Source organism: Geotrypetes seraphini, chromosome 1 (genome assembly GCF_902459505.1).
Source record: "Geotrypetes seraphini chromosome 1, aGeoSer1.1, whole genome shotgun sequence".
Taxonomy (NCBI): Eukaryota; Metazoa; Chordata; class Amphibia; order Gymnophiona; family Dermophiidae; genus Geotrypetes; species Geotrypetes seraphini.
The window spans coordinates 50,016,931-50,039,571 of NC_047084.1; the positions used below are offsets into that span (position 1 = coordinate 50,016,931).

The 22,641-nt window shown below is 42.3% G+C and overlaps 1 protein-coding gene across 3 annotated transcripts in view; it reads left to right on the plus strand.

Moving 5' to 3' along the window:
- Positions 1–22,641, plus strand: part of IL6ST (interleukin 6 signal transducer) — a 171,581-nt gene that overhangs the window by 23,472 nt on the left and 125,468 nt on the right. For all 3 annotated transcript variants that reach the window (XM_033931128.1, XM_033931119.1, XM_033931109.1), the window contains exons 4-6: positions 5,978–6,280; positions 8,198–8,318; positions 19,967–20,136. In XM_033931128.1, coding sequence (XP_033787019.1) covers positions 5,978–6,280; positions 8,198–8,318; positions 19,967–20,136 — 594 coding nt within the window. The remainder of the gene's footprint in view (positions 1–5,977; positions 6,281–8,197; positions 8,319–19,966; positions 20,137–22,641) is intronic.

Consider the following 22,641-nt stretch of genomic DNA (forward strand, 5'->3'; position numbering starts at 1 on the left):
AACCACAGTGCCTAGACTTGACTGTAAAACATCTGACAAAAATCATGGTCTGGGGCTGTATGTCAGCTAATGGCATTGAACGCTTTCAGGTGATTGATGGCATGATGAATGATGCCAAGTATCTCTCCACTTTGCAAAACGTAACGGTTCTGTCTGCAAGTAGTCTCTTCCAGGGCGACTTCCAGTTCCAGGATGACAATGCACCCTGTCATCGGGCAAAGATGGTGACAAAGTGGATGACATCGAGCCATATGCGACTGGAATGGCCAGAACAGTCACCAGATCTCAATCCAGTTGAGAATTTGTGGAATAATCTTGCTGTCAAGGTGTTAAGAAAACACCCAAAAACAAAGGTCGAGTTGATTGAAGCACTGATTAATGCTTGGCACCATGTTGTACAGCCAGATGAACTTTGAAAATTGGTTGACTCCATGCCTCAACTCTGCAAGCTTGTTATCAAGAACAAAGGCTGGCCCATATATTATTAGAATAGCAGAAAACAACCAGCCCTTTTCAGGGCTACCTCCTCCTGAAGGGGGTAACAGTTAAAATACAAATAAATTTATTTATTGAAATAGCTAATGTAATCCATTTACGAAATATCAACTTTTTTTTTTTTTAACATTCTGTGGTTTATGTGTTTTGAGTCTTAAATCTAAAGTCCTAAATCAATTTAAAATGTGCAGGGTGATAAGAGTATAAAATTCTGAACACATCAGTATATAATATGTAGTAGTAGGCGTCAGAAATATTGCTGTGATCCAGCAAGAAAGACGGAACAATGTATTACTCGGAGGTGATGCAAAACTTTTGCACAGCTCTGTATTTTACCCTTATGTGCCGGTAAGTGCTTCCTTAGTCACGGTTCCACTGCCATTTGTGGAGGCGCTGTCGCTTTAAAAAAAAAAAAAAAAAAGAATTATATTTAAATTGATTTATAAATGATGCAATCAATTATTGCATCGATTTAAAGGCAATTAGACCAATTAAAACTGGTGCCATTATAACGGTGCCTAACTAGCAGCGCCATTTATAGAATTTGGGCTATAACTTTTTCCAACTTCTGTGTGTGTATATTTGTTGCCTCTATCTGTATCTCTGAATTGGATGGGAGAGGAGTTAGATGGTTTGGGATAGAGTGATATTCAAACATTCCATGACTTGGGAAGAATAATAGAATGAAACAGTATGATAAAATATCTAACCACTAGATGTTACCCTGAACAGATTTCTAAGGATGTATTTTACAATTTAGCCATAGAATGCCACTGTCCCAATGTAACAGGCATTGCTGTGCTTCTCCACTACTAGGAAACTGTACACACACATCCAGAAGCAAACAATATAGTTCAGTCACTAGGTGTTGCAGTAAATAGCAACCATTAAGAAGGCCTACCAGTCAATTTTGTCACTTGACTCTGCAGTAATATTTACAGAAAGTAAATGAAACACAGATCTGAATCAATAAAACCAGCCTGTAAGGAATGGGGTGCAGCATCAGTGTTGGGAGAGTTGCTTTGGAGAAAAGCATGCAGAGCATTCCTCATGAAACTATTTCCAGTCCATCTGTTTGTGTGTCTGCAACCAGGAGAGTTGAGAAAGGGAAAAGGTAACATGAAAGGAGCAATTATGTAACATTTATGTTTGTATATCAAATTTTGATGCTGCAGATACTGGAACTCAAGGCTATCGGTGTTTAAAAAGAAAAATGGTGGCTGCCACATTTTTTTTCTTACAATATTTATTGAATAACTGTAGTACAACCACATCAAAATTTCTACTCATCACTTTGGGCTAGATTCACTAAGCAAACCAATCGTGTACCGATCAGTTTGTGACCCGATTTCCCTCCGACCCGATTCACTAACCTCTGTCCCGATCACCCTCCGATCCACGCATGCAAATGAGGGGGAACAGCATTCAAATGTAGGCAGGCAGCGATTCACTAAAAACAAAACTGCATCACCGACTGGGCTGGCCGATCAACAAACAAGCGACTGCTAGGGACCAGTCGTTTATGTTGTTTCTGACTGCATTTCCTGCTCTCTGCCCTGACTTTGCATCTCTGTGCCCCGGAGTCTACTGCTTTCTCTGCCCAACTTTGCATCTCTGTGCCCTGGACTCTCCTGCTTTCTGCCCCAGCCTTCTCCCGCAGTGCGAGCTCATGGTTTTAACCCGCAGGTTTAAAGCGGGTTAAAACCACAGACTCGCTAGGCTGGCTAAAAAATTTTTTCAAAAAAGGTTGCTACTCTTTAAGCATGCGCAGACCATCTACAGATGGTCTTCTCATGCGTCGGGATCGCTTCAGAGTGATCCGGACGGTTGGTTGGGGGCGATTCGTGAATTAGCCCCCTGGACACTGATTGGATCAGATCCCTCACGGATCGGATCCGATCTGTGCCCTTAGTGAATCTAGGCCTTTGTCTCCTACTTATACATCTTAATTCCTGTTTAAATCCTCCCCCGTTCCTTCTCGCCCACCACAAAAAAGCAATTGTTCCTCTAGACTACTCCCTGCCTAGCCCCTCCTACCTGAACCTGTCTTAGTCCCCCCCTCTGTATCCCTTTCCCCCCTTTCCATACAATATCCAATAGTAGGCTGTTCCAATTCATCTTCCTCTTTATTAAACTTACTGTATTGTTATGTACAGTGGTACCTTGAATTATGAGCATAATCCGTTCCAGGAGCATGCTCGTAATCCAAAATGCTCATTTATCAAAGCGAGTTTCCCCATAGGAAATAATGGAAACTCGCTTTGATGTGTTTCCCCCCCAACGAGAACCGGCATTGCTCCCCCCGAAGGCCCCCCTGTGATCCAGCACCCCCACAACGATCCGGCACCCCCCCCCGACGCGATTGGGCACCCCCCCGCCACGATCCGGCACACCCTCCCCCCCCCCCCCCCGCTGCTTCTTACCCTCATCTGGGCACCGGTACCGGCATGTCCTGTGCCGGTGCCCGAAGATCGGCCTCCTCTTCTGCTGGGCCTTGAGCATCTGCACATGCTCAAGGCCGGGGGGGGGGGGTGCCGGATCGCGGGTGGGAGGCTGCTGACCATATGTGGGGTTCCCAGAAAAAAAAATTGCCATAGAATGCAGTAAGCAATGAGTATACAAATTGCTGCCGTTAAAATTACAGCAGTAATCTGCAGCTCATTGCCAAGTATTATCCTTGCTATCAGTGCCTGAACCACAGTTGGCTCTGTCACTGACTGAGCGACAATTTAACTCTTTATTTAGTTTTCAAATCCAACAAAAAGTGCACAACAATATACATACAAATAATAATCAGATAAGCACTTATAATCAATCAGTACTAATACAAAAATAAAACTCCCTCTCCCATCCAACATTTACCATCAGAGAACAATACCAAAAAAACAGATACACCCCCTCCCCTTCCTTGGATGTGTGGGAGCTGAAACAATCGGACAATTAAAAAAAAAAAAAAAGGGGGGGGGGCAGTTGACTGACAGTCTGCACTGGCCTCTGACATTGTTTCCCTTCTGCCCTATTGAACCCTGCTCCTTCCCCAATATTAAAAAAAATTCCCAGGATTTTGATGGCCCTCCCTAACCATTGAAATGATCAGCTAGCTTCTTCCCTCCCTCCAAAACTGTCTAGTGGCACCTCTCCCTTCCAGCTAGAATTTAAAAAAAAGCAAAGTCCCTAGTGTTTAGTGGCACCCACCCTACCCCTGAGTTTCTTTCTAAGCCTCCCTGGACCCATGTGCATTGAACGAGGCAGAAGCGATGACCATTCACTCCTGCCTTCAGACCATCAAATGATGGCTCCTTCCATGCTCTGGGATGCACTGGGTTGAACCAGTCTGCCATATAAGGGAATTTCTCCATGATGCACTGCTTGCAGCCTCGGGATCATCAATGACTCCTCTCTCTCCTGCTACACTCAGATTCAACAGACTGCTAAAGCCTGTCGCTTCTTACTCTATAATACAGTATTACCAAACTCTGACCTCTCGGAGCACTCTACCAAAGTCCTTATCCACACTCTCATCACCTCTCGCTTAGATTACTGCAACTTGCTTCTCTCAGGTCTTCCACTCAACCATCTCTCTCTTCAATCCATCTATAATTCTGCTGCACAACTTGTATTCTGCAAGAGCCGACATACATTACCCCTCCTCAAATGCCTTATTTTGCTCCCCATCCATTTCCAAATACAGTTCAAAACTCCTCTTACTGACTTACAAGTGCATTCACTTGGCAGTCCCACAATCTCTCTCCTCACTTCTCCCCCCTATGCTTCCTCCCATGAATTCTGTTCATTTGGTAAGTCCCTCCTATATATATCTTTCTCCCCTACTGCCAACTCCAGACTCCATCCCTTCTATCTTGCTGTGCCATATGCCTGGAACTGACTGCCAGAGTCATTATGTCAAGTTCCATCACTACCAGTATTCAAATCCAAGCTAAAAGCTCACTCCTCATATGATACCTATGCCCATCTTGCCATTCTCCCTTTATTAGAAACTCCCCAACCCCTATATGTACTGTTTGCCTAAATTAGATTGTAAGCTTTTCTAAGCAGGGGCCGTCTATTACATGTTACATTGTAGAATGCCGCTCCAATTAATCTAAGAGAAGAAACTTCATTGACTCAATTTAAATCAAAACTTAAAGCATTTTTATTCAAAGATGCTTACAACATTTAAACGTCCTTTTTAGGACAATAATGATAATATCTTAAGAGATTTCTTTTACTTTTATTCACTTTTTTTAATCCTACCTATTGTTCTCACCTTAAATGTTTCTTTTCTAGTCAATATTGTTGTTCTACCCTCTTGTTTCCAGTAAGTTAATTTGTTGCATGTATCGTTAATAAATATTTTTTACTTTTGTCAGGCTCCTTTTACGAAGGTGCACTAGCATTTTTAGCGCATGCACAAGATTAGTGCATGCTATAGCACATGCTAGCCGAAAAACTACCACCTGCTTAAAAGGAGGCGGTAGTGGCTAGCGCGCATGGCATTTTAGCGCGCGCTAAAACCGCTAGCGCACCGTTGTAAAAGGAGCCCTATGTATAGGCGGCATATCAAATTTTAAATAAACTTTGATGTTCAGCGCTGCGTATGCCTTTCAGCACTTTAGAAATGATAAATACAGTGGTACCTTGGATTACGAGCATAATCCGTTCCAGGAGCATGCTCGTAATCCAAAAAGCTCGTTTATCAAAGCAAGTTTCCCCATAGAAAATAATGGAAACTCGCTTTGATACGATCCCCCCCCCCCCCCCCCGATAACTGGCATCGCTCCTTCCCCCTCCCCCCGCTCGCAAAGGCTCCTCGCTCCAACCGGCACCCCCCGCCCAAACAACTTAAACTTACCCCCCCCTCCCTTCTGGCACCGGCATGCAGGCACAGATCGTGCCGGTGCCTAGAAGATCTTCCGGCTTCTGCCTGCCTTGAGCATGCGCAGATGCATTCTCAAGGCAGGCAGAAGCCAGAAGATCTTCTAGGCACCGGCACGATCTGTGCCTGCGTGCCGGTGCCAGACTGGGGTGCCAGACTGGGGTGCCAGACTGGGGTGCCAGTCTGGGGTGCCAGACTGGGGGTAAGTTTAAGTTGTTCGGGCGGGGGAGCCGGTTCACGCGGGGGGTGCCGGTTGGAGCGAGGGGGCCTTTGCGAGCAGGGGGAACGATGCAGGTTATCGGGGGGGGGGGGTGCTCGCCAATCGAGTCAACACTCGGTTTGCGAGTCAAAAGTTTGCTGAGTGTTTTGCTCGTCTTGCAAAACACTCGCAAACCGGGTTACTCGCAAATTGAGGTTTGACTGTAGTAGTAATAGTCAAAGGAGAACAAGTTATAAATTTCAAGCTTCAAAGGGGGATTTACCTTACTGGACAGAATAGATAACCCATACTGCTCTTATTTACTATTTGTTGCTATGATTATTCAACATTCTTACATTTCTAGTGCCTTAAAATACCAATTTTTTTTTTGGGGGGGGGGTTTGCAGGTGGTCCGTTTGGCTGTGCAAAAATCACCCCAGAACCGTCCGCATTGGCAATAGGCTCCCAGTTTACAGCATTTTGCACTCTCAATGAGACCTGCATTGATTCTTATAAACAAAATGCCAGTCAAATTATCTGGAGAATCAAAGCTACTAAGATCCCTGAAGAAAAATATACTATCATTAACCAAACAACTTCCAGCGTGATTCTCAACGTCTCATCTTCACTTGAAAGCCCTCTTACATGCAGCATTCGGTTTTATGGTCAGATAGAACAAACTCTTCATGGAATTTTTTTCACAGTGAGCTGTAAGTATTTATCTTTCTTTAGATGTAATACATTTTATATTGCATTATTATAAAAGTATTTTGGAAATTGTCTAATTATTGTAAGTTAAGATTATTCTGATGTACGTGTATAGTAATAATTATAAAGCTACATAGGAAATGTGAGATTGACTCTCTTTCATACACATATACAGGAAACACTAGACATTTTTCTTTGTGTTATTATATATTGCCTTAAAAAGTGGACTAACATTGCCACCACACCATTTCAGTTAGTCAAAATAGAGAAGGAGTCAAAGTAGAAAACAAAAAAGAAGCACAAGGGGCCTTTAAGTTCTGAGTAGTCAAACTTTCATTTATTGTAGAACACAAGATGGTCTTTGTTTCGACGTATCCGTCTGTGTCAGAGGTCATTCAATGTATTCCATACAAAGAACAATGGAAAAATAGCCAAGCAGATTATACCAAATATTGACTCTCTTAACAATTGATATCCAAGGTATAGCAAGAATGAAGTTGCACCTGCGTATGAAACAGCTAATTCAAAACATTTCGCATTAGCTGTTAATATGCAGGTGTAACTTCACTCTTGCTATACCTTGGACATTGATAGTTGAGAGAGTCAATATTTGGTGTAATCTGTTTGGCTATACAGTGGTGCCTCGCATAACGGACGCCTCTCACAGCGAACGCTGCGCACAACGAACTTCAGGTCTTGCTTCCCACAACGAACTTCGTTTCACACAACGAAGTCGCCCGAGCTGCATCGCTTAACTGCCCTCTCTCCGCCTGGCTCCCTGTGCAGTGGCACTACATATTTTAAACCCCCCTGCCGCCGCTGCTGCATATTTTTAAACCTCCCCCCGCCGCCACATATTTTTTTAAAAAAGCCACCACTGCTGCAACTTTAATCTCACCCGCTCACTCGAACTGGTGGTCTAGCAAATTTCCCAGCCAGAAGCGCAGACAGAGATCAAGAGCAAGCCTTCTGTGCTATTGCCTGGGCCTGCGCTGATCTCTGAATGGCTGCAGTCAGCTCTCGCGGGACTCACAAGAACTAACTGCAGCCAGCTCTCGCGGGACTCACAAGAACTAACTGCAGCCATTCGGAGATCGGCATGGGCCCACACAGGCGTGCAGAGGAATTGTTCCTGATCTCTGCGCTTCTGGCCTGTACGCCACTGGCTGGGAAAGATGGGAGGAATTAAAAAAGGTACTGGGGAGTATGTGGGGGGTGATTATAATACACAGCAAGGATCAACAAAACCCCTGTCTCCCCTCCCCTTCACATATATCCCCTCTATATCATGCTAACAGCTCTAACAAGATAAATTTATCTTTTTTTATGTCATCTTAGCATATTTTATGCTACAGAACGAATTATTTTTTTTAACATGTATTGTTATGGGAAAACGCGTTTCACATAACGAACTTTTCGCATAACAAACTTGCTCCTGGAACGAATTAAGTTCGTTGTGTGAGGCACCACTGTATTTCCATTGATCTTTGTATGGATTACATTGAATGACCCCTGACGCAGGTGGAAATGCTGAAACACTTCAATAAATGGAAGTTTGATTGCTCAGAACTTGAAGGCCTCATGCTTTTTTGTACACCACACCATTTCACTCATAAATTCTACACCAATCAAAGAGCAGCTTTTCCAACACTTCTCATATACCTTAATTCATCTCCCTGAAGAAGTCCAGTAGGTTGAAACATAGGCTGTGTCAGACTGAGACAAGTTAGCAAAAGTATTGGAGGTAAGTTAATTCTTTTCTTTTAAAATAGCTATTATCTCCATTTGGGCTATAGAGCTCAACAGGGCCTTTTCAGTTTGCCTCATGTCCAAACTTAGCAAGTTGATGCCTTTCTAAAATATCCCTGTTTTCTTTTGATTTTTCAGAATAATACTAAGAATATTTTTGTCTCTTACAGTGCCTCCAGACAAGCCTGAAAATTTGACTTGCATTTTATATAATAAAGATATTTTTACATGTACCTGGAACCCTGGAAGGCCCACTTTCCTGCACACTAATTTCACGTTGAAAAATCAATGGTGAATATGACAGTTATGTTAAACAAAACTAGTAATTGTATCCTTTATTTTTTTTCTACTATTTTATTATTTTACAGTGGGCAATCATGACAGTTTTATGAAAATGGTATAACTGGTTTGCTGTGTGTAAAAATTAGTTAATTCCCTGGATTTGATTTGTTACATAATCATCACTGCATGCCCATTTACCTCATTAAAGGACTCTGTTATGAGTGTATGATGTAAAAATTCCAGTGAAGTAGCAATCTGTAGAGCTAAGTGATTCTACTCATGAAGCTATCAAATTTTTGTGAACACTTCTTTCTATGTAAGGGATGAATGGTTAGCTGCTGCTTAAAATTCTTCCAGACTCAGCATGTTTCTCTGGCTTCCTGCTGAATAAGATCTCTGCAAGATTTTTGGCAGAAAAAAACCCCTCATTTCCTTGAGATATGAAGCATGGTATTCCCTATTCTTTTTTAAAAAATTTTTATTTGAGGGATATAGGGAAGTTTTTTTGATTTGCTTTTGATAAGTATTTTTCTTACGCAAATGATATTCTCTTGTTGTCATTTATTTCTGATGTTGAGTCAATATATTATTTTATGAATAGAGTTTTTAATATATACCTGAATGTGTTAAATTTAAAAAACTAATCCTGATGAAATGAATGTTCTTTGGGTTAAGCATTCTCCATTTTGTACACCAACTTAAAATAGCATTTCTGATTGGTGAAGAAATCCTCATTAAAGATGTGTTAGGTATTGGGGGGGTTCTGATATACTCTGCAAGTGAATAGTGTGGTTCATAAATAACTTTTCAAACTTAAAATGTTGAGAATTCAAACTAAAGTATTCTATAGGAAAGGGGGAGGGGGTAGTATAAGTCAAGTAGTTATAGATTATTGTAATATTGTATAAGTGCTGATATGAGATGGTGCTCAGTTTGAGCATGCTACACTGTACTTGAAGAAATGACATTGGCTTCTTTGCAAGGCTAGTATAGAGATCAAGGATGCTGACCATGACTTTCAAGGTTTTATATGATACGAGTCCTGATTACATTTTGTGTTGTGTAATTTTATATCAACCAAAAAGAACCCTTTGGTTAGGTACTAGGTCATCATAGTGCCTAAAAAATCGGACCTAGTGCCTAGGTTTTGCACTCTGACCTGAACATGTATTTTTATCCCTACCCACAGTCCCCCTCTCTCCCCTACCATATCCAGCTGGCATGTGTCTCCCTAGTTTTTACACACCAAACTCAGGGTCACTCGTTTACCTTTCTTCTCCAAACTTACCTTGATCCTGTGTTGTCAGAAGCCGCTTTCAAGACATGCTTCTTTGCCCAGTGTCAGGGCCTTCTCTTTGCTGATCCCATTTTTTGTGAGGTATACTAAGATTTCAGATGTCCTTTGAACGATTTAAAACTGATTTAAAAACATTCCTCGTTAAAGATGCCTACTTAGCTAAGAATTCCTTTATTATGCCCACCTGAGATAAGTTTTCATATTAGGGCACTCTCCCAACTATCCCTACCTCTAAGTACCAGACACTGTAGATACATACAGACAACCTTATGTTATTTTCCCTCCCTTTTTCTTTCTTATCACAAATTGTAGTTCTTTTCCATATCTTAATATTTGCATCATTTTCATTTAACCCTTTCCCCTTCCCTAATTATTTAGACTGTAAGCTACTTAGAAGGCTCATGCCATTTGCAGGATAGTAATAAACTTGAAACTTAACTTTCTGCTTCCTTGTGGGTGGGACCTGGCAAAGGAAAGTCCCCGACGCCAGCCAGATCAGCATGCCTTGAAGGCTGCTGCTGCTGATCAAAGCAAGTTTCCAGGGTCCTGTAGGGGGTAGAGTCCAGGGAAGTGAGATATGTCACTTGGGGGGGGATGAGGGAGAAAGATATATTGGACTCATTGGGGGATGGGGGTGGAGAAGAGTAAGATGTGCTGAACCTTGGGGTGGGGGGGTGAGGCTGGAGTAAGGTGGAGATGTGCTGGACCTGTCAGGAAGGGGCGCAGAAGAAGGGGGAGAGAGGGATCAGACTGGGATGGAAGAGACAGAGACTGGATCAGTGGTTGGAAGAATGGAGGAGAGATGCTAGAACCACAGACAGAGAGAGGGAGTTATGCCAGATCATGAGGGGGAGTGAGGATGGGTAAAAGGGGACCTTGGGGTGGGTAAAAGGGGAAAGCAGTTGCCTCTTAACTGCTCCTTCCTTTCTACTGTGTTAAAACAACTTACTACTACTACTACTATTTAACACTTCTATAGTGCTGAAGGGTATATGCAGCACTGTACATTTTGACATTAGACAGTCCCTGCTCGAAAGAGCTTATAATCTAATTTGTGTGCATCATCTTCAGTATATTATAAATCTTTACTTTATAAATGTGCATAAATGAGTAGAAATGCCAGTCTTTTCAAGTCTAGCTCCTAGATCAGGGGTGGGCAACTCCAGTCCTCGAGGGCCGGAATGCAGTCAGGTTTTCAGGATTTCCCCACTGAATATGCATTGAAAGCAGTGCATGCAATAGATCTCATGCATATTCATTGGGGAAATCCTGAAAACCTGCCTGGATTCTGGCCCTCGAGGACTGGAGTTGCCCACCCCTGTCCTAGATCCTAAGAAATTTTGTTGAGCTCTGCTTTAGGTCACTTTCTGATATCAGATTAATAACCTCTACTGAAGAAGACTTCTAATTCTATTTTAATGGGACCATTGAACTGTGGAACATTTTGCCTTTAAATATTAGAATTATAATGCATTGTATGAGTTTTAGGTGTGCTAATAAAACATGGTTATTTAGAAAGTATTTTTGAACTGAGATTAGTTACCTTTAATTTAAAAAAAATGAATATTCTTTTTTATTCTGGGTATTTATTTGTGTATTGTATTTGTTGTTGTAATTTATCTAGAACTGTTGCCGGTTAAGTGGAATACAAATGCTCAAATTTAAATTAAAATAGTGAAGACATCCTGAGTTAAAGATGCAATGAGAATTGGCAGCTTAAACGGGATATTATAAGAAATAGGAAGCCAGTACTGTTCCGACAAGAAGGGAAAGATGGTTCCCCTTTTGTTTGAACAGCATCATCAGTTTTACAGTGCTATTCTGAACAAGTTATAACCAGTTTTCAAATAATAGGCTAGGATACTGGCAAGGAGAGAATAACAATAGTTGAGAGGATTAATGACCAAAGCATGAATCAAAGTTTGTACTGTGCTAGTGCTGAGCAAGAGTTTCAGAGATCTTATCTTCCTAACAGCATAAGACTGCAATAAGCAATTTTATATGTGGATCAAAAGATGAAGAAGAATCTAAGAGCACTCTGAGCTATAGAACTCCGAGATATAAGCCCTATTAACTTTTGCAGTGAAAATGCAGGGCCTCAGATTTATAAGGGTTTAAAATTAGATTTATAAGGGTTCCACTATCCTTGATGCAATAGTGTTGAGACTAGTAATAAGGTTCACACAGAACTGGGCCCATGTATCGTGGTCTACCAGAAGCTGAATGTTATCGGCATACAGATAAAGCAGTCGGACCAAGATCCTGAATGAAAGTTACTAATAGAGAGAGGATGTTCCAAAATTGATGATTCCCTTGACCACTGAGGTGTTGGTTTTGGGGGGAGGGCACAAGAGAGGAAGGAGAAAGGAGATATGATAGAGACGTTTAAATAACTATGTGGCGTAAATGCACATGAGTTGAGTCTCTTTCATTTGAATAGAAGCTCTGGAATGAGAGGGCATAGGATGAAGTTAAGAGATGATAGGCTCGGGAATAATCTAAGGAAATACTTTTTTACAAAAAGGGTGGTAGATGCGTGGAACAGTCTCCTGGAAGAGGTGGTGAAGTCAGAGACTGTGTCTGAATTCAAGAAAGTGTGGGATATGCATGTGGGATCTTTTAGAGAAAGGAAGAGATAATGGTTACTGCACATAAGCAGACTGGATGGGCCGTTTGGCCTTTATCTGCCATCATGTTTCTATGTTTCTAGGCTCCTGCTGTACCATTAGCACGTTAACTCTGTTCTGCCAAGGGTCTTTCTCTTCCTTTCTGCCATATCCCTTCCCATGATAAACTGAAAATGCTCAACCAAATAAGAAGGGGGCGAGACCATTCAACACTATAAAGAACGCAATCAAACTTATAAAACCCCCTCACTCTCACAGGCAACCAGTGCAATTTAATATAATAATCTGTCACATGATCATTTTTTTCCGTGAATAAATCAAGCTCAGTGTAGTATTCTGTACTGTTTGCAACTGTTTTAAAGTTTGTTGAGAGCAGCCTAAATAATAGTGATGTGAAATAGAGAATGGCATGGGGAAAAAATTTGTCCCACTAAAACTTAATATTAGAGGATTAGGGCCAGAATATATCCCTTACTCACTCAAAACAAAGCCCCACATGGATAAATGATGCACCCCCCCCCCCCCCAGCAACACTACAAGGCCTTAAACTTACACCCAACAGCATTCACACTCCCACAAGAAAAAGGGGAAAGAGAAAGAAAAGAAGTGGAGAAAAAGGCCTCAGTTCAGCTTCATCTGGCCAAAAAAACTCCACTCCTACAAAAGCTGTTTTATATGTAAATGCAAAAAAAGTAGTACAAAAACAAGGCAACTAAAGTAGCCTGCCAGGTGGTATCAACCAGCATGCCTAGTACAGATGAAAATCAGTGGGTGAATGTAACAAAAGGCAGTATAGTCCAGCTCATAACATCCACAGTTGAAGCAAGAAAAAATAACTTAGCTGCTAATGGCTTCCAAATCCAGGCCGGACAGTCCTTGCACCCAACGGGGAACCCTCTGTTTCGCATGAAAATGCTGTGTCAGGGGTGTTCATATCATTGCTTCACATCCGTATATTCTAGACCCATCATACTCCTCAAACATCCTTATCACTTCATCAAACAAGACTGTTTCTCATTGCTCTCACTTCTACTTGAAGAGTCAGTGAGCTGCAAGCTTTAGTTGCTGATCCACCTTTCACTGTGTTCCATCATGACAAGGTGGTTCTCCGTATTCATCCTAAATTCCTCCCTAAAGTGGTTTCGGAATTTCATCTCAACCAGTCCATTATTCTTCCAGTGTTCTTTCCAAAGCCTCATTCTCATCCTGGAGAATCAGCTTTTCATACTCTGGACTGTAAACGTGCTTTGGCCTTCTATTTAGAACGCACCAAACCACACAGAACTGCTCCTCAACTTTTTGTCTCCTTTAATCCAAACAAGTTAGGACATCCTATCTCTAAGCGTACCATCTCCAACTGGATGGCTACTTGTATCTCCTTCTGCTATTCCCAGGCTGGATTACCCCTACAGAGTAGAGTCACAGCCCATAAGGTCAGAGCAATGGCAGCTTCAGTAGTTTTCCTCAGATCTACACCTATTGAGGAGATTTGCAAGGCTGCTACTTGGTCCTTGGTTCATACTTTCACTTCTCACTATTGTCTGGATGTTTTCTCCAGACGGGATGGCCATTTTGACCAGACAGTATTACAAAATTTATTCTCCTAAATTGCCAACACTCCCACCATCCCATTCTGGTTAGCTTGGAGGTCACCCATATGTGAGAATAGGCTGCCTGCTTGTCCTGGGATAAAGCACAGTTACTTACCATAACAGGTGTTATCCAGGGACAGCAAGCAGCTATTCTCACAACCCACCCACCTCCCCTGGTTGGCTTCTCTGCTAGCTATCTGAACTGGGGAAACGCGCCCTGTGCTGGGCGGGTAGGCACTCGCGCATGCACGGTGCAGCTGACTCAAAACTTCTAGTTTCTACATGCAAGTCTGCTTGTGAGGCTTCCGCATCAGGGCTCCGTTGATGATGTCAACCATTCCCTAGCAACAGCAGCAGATGAATCCAGAGACCAATGGGATAGCCCACATTTACCAGCAGGCGGAGATAGAGAAACTGATTAACAGGTGGTCCTATTGGCTGGCACTCCTCCTGTTTATCCAATATTCTCTATCTCCCAGCAGGAAAAGGTTGCTATTCAACTAGCTCCTGAATTCTGGTTGTGACTGGAACTTTATTTTCTCCTGTTGAGGTTTCTCTTCAGTGAGACTGCCATTCTGTTTCTCCTGTTGAGGTTTCTCTTCAGTGAGTTGGCAATGCTATTTCTCCTGTTGAGATTTTCTCTTCAGTGAGATAGGGGTGTCCGGCTGAACGGTGCCGGCTTTAGGGGTTACACCTGGGCCCCCTCAGGTCCCTGCCTCACCCTCCCTCCAGTGATAGAGGGTCTGACTGGGTCTCAATATTTTTCTTCTTTCCCTTCTGTGTAAAAAAAAAAAAGAGACCACAGTTCCTCCATTCTGCCTGGTTACTGCTGATCAACCAGATCTAACTGGCTTCAACCGGCCCTAACAACAAGCTTGTTCTGTTTGGGAGTCTTAGTAATGTGGGTTCTGTCAACATACGTTTAAGGCATGGATATTTTATTGAGGCTAAGTTTTATGACTAGAAATCTGTGGAGGGAGCCGGGACTTCCCGCCCTTTGCATGCACGCGCTTGGTTTCCTTGTTGGTTACAGCGCAGCAGTAGCGGTGCAATTTCATGCTCGCACTTGTTCTCATTGTTGGGTTTCAGTGCAGCAATAGTAGTCCTGTTTATTCTGAGGCTCTCTTTCATCGGTGTTTGTCACGGCCATGTGCAGCTGATTATGCAGGTGCCGGTTTATAGCAGCATGAGATGGGACATGTTTTTTCCGGCGCTGTGGGCCATTCTTCTGTTATTCCCTGAGTCTGATTTTATTTCTATGCAAGCCGCGGCAGGGTAAATTTTGCGGGGCTTGAATCCGACTATGTTTCTAGGAGCGTTGATGCAGCAGCCACATGTCAGTGAGAATCAGGCATACGCTTGGGTCTCCGTCGATGGCGGGAGAGCTGCAGCGTTCCGATAGTTTATTTCCAGCTGACTTTGGTCAGGGTATGCTGGGCTTCTCTCTTTTCCGGTTCAGACAAGTTATATGTGTTTCACCAGCTTTGGGACAAGCTTGGGCAGCTTTATATGTCTATGTCTGTGTTCCTGCTGTACTCCCTTGAAGGAAGCTGCTTGTTTAATCGGACTCTGGGGTTAGCACTCAAGGGGTTTACCAGAGAGACTCTGACCTGTGCTAGGTCATCCAGTCTCGTTTTGTCTCCGGACTGGGGCGACATACGGCAACTCACGGCACGGCGAGATCAGCAGTAAGATAGTGCCCTGTATTTCACACAGGTATCTCATTGTCTCTCTTGGGGTCCCTGCAGATTGAGCTTTTGTCTGTTGGTAACTGTCCTTATTTGGGCCTCTGTGCTGAGCTGCATGTGTCTAGTAGTGGCACAGGATATATATGCCTAAAGATAGTACAAACAGTTTCCAAGTTCGGGCTGTCTCTATGGGCATAATGACACTGCGCATCTTCCTGCGGCCAGGACTCTCTTTCTCTATTTCTGAGGGGGCCTGGACTTCAGATTTCCATGCTTATCACGCTGGTTTCTCCTGTCACCATTTTCTCATGGCACATGCTAGATGAGCCCCCCGACCAGACAGGAAGGGCTGTACAGCTCCTTTTAACCAGGAGCCAGTTACCTATTCTATCAAACCCGCGAAGGATCACGCGCTATGTGGCTGTTAGCCTCATCCCTGAAGCTCTCATTAGCGATGTGAGCTTTGTCTGATACCTGTAAGGATGCTGTTGTTTTCCACAGGGCGGTAGATGCAACATCTTGATTGAGTTTAGTACGTATTCACTTTAAAGGACATACGTATTTCGCTCATGTTGCATGGGGTTAGTACTATTTTCATGGTTCCATTATATTCCTCTTTACATTGTGAAACTTGATTTTTCCTAGGAGAATCTTCTTGCAGATCCTAAAGTCTCATCCTGCCATTCCCTGACCTTCTGCACTTCATTCTGAGGGGATTTTGACTTCTTCCAATGACTCTTCAGGCTTTCTCATGAGGGAGAAGACGCTATAATGTCAGGTCAGGGGGCTGTGAAGATTTTTCTGGATTCTTGCATCTTTGCATCCTCCTCAGGTTTCTCAGTTTGTTCTTGGAATCTCTATGTTTTGTGTTTCCCTTTTCAGTGTTACTGGTCCTCAGGACAGTTCTTGTAGTTCTTTGGGAACTAAGGGACGTTGTTCCATTTACTGCATGGTGCCCGAGACGGGGGCATTGGGCAGGCTGGATCCCATTCTGCTGAATTAGTTTCTCGGGGTTACACATTTCTGCAGACAACCTGGGAGTATATTTACATTTTCTCTATGGACTCCGAATCGGCACTTGGTTTGCCTGCCTCTCTTGGAGCGGCGCTTTCGGTTTTGGCACATGCCATTTCGCCTACCCAAGGCTTCACGAACGTTTTAGGTGATGTGGGCGGTGGTACCATTTTGGCGCTACCAGGAGATTCATCTAATTTCTTCTTGACTGCCTGCTTGATTCGGACGACTTCCAGTCGGGCCATTTGACTGACACGAAAAGGGTGATCTTTTCCTCAGTTCTTTACACGTGCATCTTCGAATTTGCACAGCGCTCTTTTCTCCTGTACTATTTATAGGTATATCGGGGTGATGTTTTTATTCATATAGGAGAGACATTTGTTTCTTTCCGGAGACTTGGGCGTGGGGACTCGGTCTCAGATTGGTATTCTTCTTCGCTTACCATGACCAAGAGGATGGGATTCTGTACAGTTTCTGGGATCCATATTGCTGACTTCACTGGGGACTTCGGATTGCTTTCCCCTTCTTACGCTACAGCAGTCGCTTTTGTTCCGGTGGTTCCAGGTATCTCAGGGCTCCAATTATTTGGTATGCTCCTCCTGCATCACTCTGTATGATTTGGTGGCTCAGCGCGATTTCTCTTTTCAAGGCATGCCTCGGTCTTTGCTGGACTATCTCATGACCACCGACCATCCCGGGCTGTCGGGTTGGGGGGCTCTGTGGCTTCCATCCTCAGCTCCAGGAGTCTGGTCTTCAGAGGTGACTCAGTACTTGTTCATTCTTCTACTCTTGAGCAGGGTCAGGCTACCTTTCTGGAGTTTCAGATCATTCTTCCGGATTGCTGCTGAGGGTCCTTTTGGTCAGTATTAGGATGGGGGTATTTCTCTACAGCTTGGGCAGTAGGTGTTATACTCATTGGCAGGTGAAGTTGTTCTGCTTCAATGGGTGGACTCTCATCTTCGTCTTCTGTTGGCAGATCCTTTTATGGATCAGGATAAGAGTTTGGATAAACTTTCTCTCCGCGGAATCTGAGCATGGCCCATTTCTTGTATGTTACAGTGTACAGCGCTGTGTTCACTCTGGAAAGTGTGCATATTAGTAATAGTGTAAACTTCTGCATCCTGGATATTGAGATTTGTGGCTCAGGCGTTCTAGCTCTTTTTATGGACATGAGATCTCCTTGACCTAGACCTCATGGCCTCGTCTCTCAATTCTAAGCTTCCTAGCTTCTTCGGCGGGCCCAGGGAGTGGGAGTTAGAGGGGGTAGCTGCATGGCTCCTTTCTCGCTTCTGTCTTCTCTTTTTCAGTGTTTTCCGCTGGCTGATGATGGCTTGGATTTGCCATCTCGAGCTCGCTTTCCGGGCACAGTATTTGTAGAATCTCTGGATTGGCGGCACCATCCTTACTTTGGGGATTTGATGAGTCTTTCGACAGCCGGACTAAGAAGTTTCTTGGTATCTCCGGCTTTGCTCGCCTAGGGTCCGATCAACATGGATATTTGTACTACTTTAGTATTACGACCTAGTTTTTTGAAAAATCTTGGCTGACGTGTAAGGGTTATGCGAAGCAGGTTGTTTATTCTCTTATCCAGGTGCTACGGACGTCTTCTCCTGTGGCTTCTGCTTCCTTTTGGAGGTTTTTCCTTTCTTGGGTGCTTCTTAACGTTTGAACCACTCCAGAGTTCCTTTTTGGCACAGGTGTATTGCCGAGGGCTTAGCGTTCAATTCCCTTCAGCTTCTAGTGCCATTCTTGGCTTGTTACAAGGGCTAGGTATATTGCTCTTTGCTTACTTTTCAGCTTCATGTAGTTCAGTTCCTAAACAGAGTGCGGTATATTCATGCACCTCTTAGAAAGCCCGGTTTGGAGTACAATCTTCACGTACTTCTTCTCAGTTTACCGAAGGCTTCATTTCATCCTTGTCTTTTGGGACTCTAAAGAGCTGTGCCATTGAACATGGGGTTTCTTGTGGCCATGGCTTCAGCTCTGCAGTTTTCTATGTTGCAGGCCTTGTTCAACGGGGATTCCTATTTCTGATTTCCGAAATATGGGGTATCAGTTTGGATGGTACCACTATTTCTTTCTAGGGGGGTGTCATCCTTTCTTTTATGTCATGCTCGCTTTTCCTTCCTTCTTCCTGGGAGGAGAAATTGGGAGCAGTGCTTTTATTCACTGCATTTTTTGATACTTACGTAACATTCTCCGTGAGCTCGGTTTTTAACAACTTTTAGTTGTTTATATCTCCTTTTTGTATTCTTCAAGGGACGCCTCAAACGTATGGCGGCGTCCGAAGCCTCCATCGCTCGATGGGTCCAAGAGGACATTCTTTATGCTTGCTTGCTGGCAGGGAAGCGGTTGGTGAAAGAACTTCATGACCATTCCGCTGGAGCGATGGCTACTTCTTGGGCTCGGCCCAGAGGTTTTTTCCTTGGAGGGATTTGTCTCATGGCTAATTGGTCTTCTGAGAGTACTTTCTCTCCGTATTTCTGTTTGGATGTGGGGGCGCATGCGGTAGGGGCGTTTTGTGCTTCGGTTGTTGCGGAGGCGGCGTTTGCTTCCCACCTAGATTGAGGATTGCTTTGCTACATCCCATTGGTCTCTGGATTCATCTGCTGCTGTTGCTAGGGAAGGAAAAATTATGTTCTTACCTGTTAATTTTCTTTCCCTTAGACGCAGCAGATGAATCCAGAGCCCCACCCTTTCTGGATATTGTTTCTCGGTTTTTTCTTTTGCAACTTTCGCAGTTTGTTATTATGGCAGGTTGTTTTCTGTATTATTGCATTTTGAGATTTGTTATGGGAAAAAAGTTTTTTACATGCTATGCCTATCGATGGTTACGGATGCTTGGGCAAGGAGCTATACTGGATAAACAGGAGGAGTGCCAGCCAATAGGACCACCTGTTAATCAGTTTCTCTATCTCCGCCTGCTGGTAGATGTGGGCTATCCCATTGGTCTCTGGATTCATCTGCTGCGTCTAAGGGAAAGAAAATTAATAGGTAAGAACATAATTTTTCCTATGTGAGAATAGCTGCCTGCTGTCCCTATATAACACCTGTTATGGTAAGTAATTGTGCTTTATATCCCATTGCTGTATATCCTGCAGAATTCTAAATGTTGCCGCATTAGGGCAAAACAAGCTCCATTAGAGCCCCTTAAGTCTAAAGAGCAAATAATATGACTTAAGGCCCTAATGCAGGTTGATAACTTCCTTCTTAAATTGGGGTCTGGCAATATAAAGTGTTTATAAATTATCCAAGTTGCAATCTTTGAGATTCTGGTTTGGCTTGCCTATTAATCACTCCATACTTTAAAAGCTATGGCACCATTGTTCTAAGCTTGCAAATCTTTGATACCATAGGTATCAGAGCCAGGTAAACTTAACTTGCTTAGTGGTATATTTACTAATGTACAGATAATAAATATTTTCTATCTTGATTTTAGGTCACTAAAGACACATCCTGACTGCATTCCAAGAAATAATGTAAATAACTCCTGTACAATTCCTGTAGACCAGTTTGACGTTTATATTAACTCAGTGCTTTGGGTAGAAGCTGAAAATGCACTAGGAAAGAACCGATCAGATCAACTTACTGTGGATCCTGTAGATGTTGGTGAGTATAAGATGTTTAAATTTATTTAAATTACATGTTTCTGAAACATCTTAAATTTTCTTCATCTATTAATATTTTTGTGTCTATCTTGTATTATATTGTGTTTTAAGTCTTTAGTCACCTTTCCCCAGAGAAGGTCACCACTGTTTCATGCAATCTTCCTCTAAAGTCACCAGAAAAAAAAAAATGAGGTTTCATTGAATTCTGTTAGCACAATTTGTATTAACAGTCCAAGCTCTATCCTTTTTTTGTGAAAATTTTTGAAAAATTAAACATTACAGAAGTTCAAATCTGTAACTTTTGCAGACTGCTTATAGACCCATGGCATGAAAAACTGGCCATTCGCAACATGATGCTTTATTAAACAACAAAATGCAAACAGCACCAATGGGTTCCACAAGAGAAATGAAACAGAAAAGTAACAAAAATTGTGGAACAGGATCGGACGTAACAGTTGTAGTTGTAGTCCAAAAACATAAAAGCTATATACAAAGGATATATACAGTCACAAGTGACCCACAGTAAAAACCAAATAATATATAAAAGTGACCCGTCACAGACCGTGTTTCGGCAAAACTAAAAATACCTTCCTCAGGAGTCTTAATGGGTCCTTAAAGATGGAAAAAGAAAAGATTAGGATAAATGAACAAAAATAAGTGATGAAAATGAATGATGAAAAGCTATATGAGGTGAATTGAAATGATGAAAGAATGTGACGACAAGTGGTGATCCTTAATCCGCCAAAAGAATTATAAACTGTAGTGATGGAAGCTCTGAGAAGTGAATAATAGCGATACCAAAATTATAGAAAGTGCATTGTAGAAATAAACCACTAAAAGTGGCCAGTGAAACTGATGAAAAGAAGAGTGAACTGAATAATAACAAGTTCCTATACATTTTTGATCAGTAATGCATTAGTGAAAAAACGAATATCAATCTCACATACCTTTGCAGCTTTTCCACTTCGTGGTCTCAGAGGTACAAAATCCTGATCCGCAGAAAGAGCGACCTCATAAAAGTAAGTCAAGCAAAAATTACGATACTTAAACAGAAAACCTTCTAAATTTGCTGATTCTTATAGTTTGCCAGTCTCCAGTAACAGAAAAGCACAAAGAAAGTGGTGGACTTTAAGGAAAATATGCGTAAACATTTACTATGCTAACATTTTCATTAAGCACAGAGCAAATTACAAATGGGTTACATTATAAATAGCATTTAATTTGAAAAAATTATATACAAATATCCATCTTCAGTAGCTAGTGACTGAAGATGAAAACATTAAAAACCAACATACCTTGACTGTCTTATTTTTAAAACCCCAATATAGAAATCTGTGAAGAGACAAATAAAGGAAAAAATAATGAGAGCAATATGTGTCAAAATCTGAGAAAAGTACTTGGAAAGAAACCCATTTAAAACATAGATCTAGATCTACAACTGTACACAATATATGGTAATGTATAATGGGCATATGAAAAAAGGGACAGCACTATAACAAGTACAATAACTTATGCATACAAATTAATAGCACACTGCATTATAATGTAAAAAGAACAATCTTTGAGGAACACATACAAAGAACTAAAAACCACCCAAAACTAACTGAATATTGAAAAAAGGAAACTAATGCCCCAAAGTCCCAAAATATGCTTAGGGGAAAGGGATTGGGACTTGTATACTGACTTTTTGTAGTTACACAATCACACTCAAAGTGGTTTACATTTTATACAGGTACTTATTTTGTACTCAAGACAATGGAGGATTAAGTGATTTGCCCAAGATCACAAGGAGCAGCCCTGGGATTCAATCCCACAACCTCTGGGTGCAGAGACAGCATGAGCTAATTAAACCCTAAAAATCAAACAGTGAGGCATTGAGCTGGTTGTGAACGTAGCACTAGGGGACTCAAAGAAAAAGTTAAAGAAACACTGGAACCACAAGGGAAAGATCATAATGAAAAGTGCACTTAAGCCAAACCAAAATCAGAAAAAAAAAAACTATACATAAAGGTGTGTAAGGAGTCCTTGCCTTGGCAGGATCCCAGCAGATAAGCAGTGATTCTCAAAATGATGCCATTGGCATGATTGACATGTGTTCAGCGCTGCTGTTTAGGTCCCAGCCATGGACAACACCATTTCAATTATCTGGCCCCTAATGCCTCGAAAAATGAACCCATGTCCAACACACCTCTGGGTAGTTCCTAATATATAGAAAGTAGTTTAGGTGCCAGAGGTACAGCCAAGATGTAAAAGTATTTTTCAAAGCCAGCAAAATTTTTGTTCTTATGAATGGAATTTTGGAGATTAGGTAAGGAAAACAGTTCCAGGGTGGAGAGAGAGTTCACTTCTCTCTCTTCTAGATTGTCAGTCACCATATTAAACAGAGAAGAATGGTACAACAAAAATTGCTTACATTTCTTATTGGATATACACAAGATTCCAGCAGCTACTTTGATAGCATGAACCCTTGTCTGCACCAAAAGGCATTTTGCCTTATTCTTTCCTT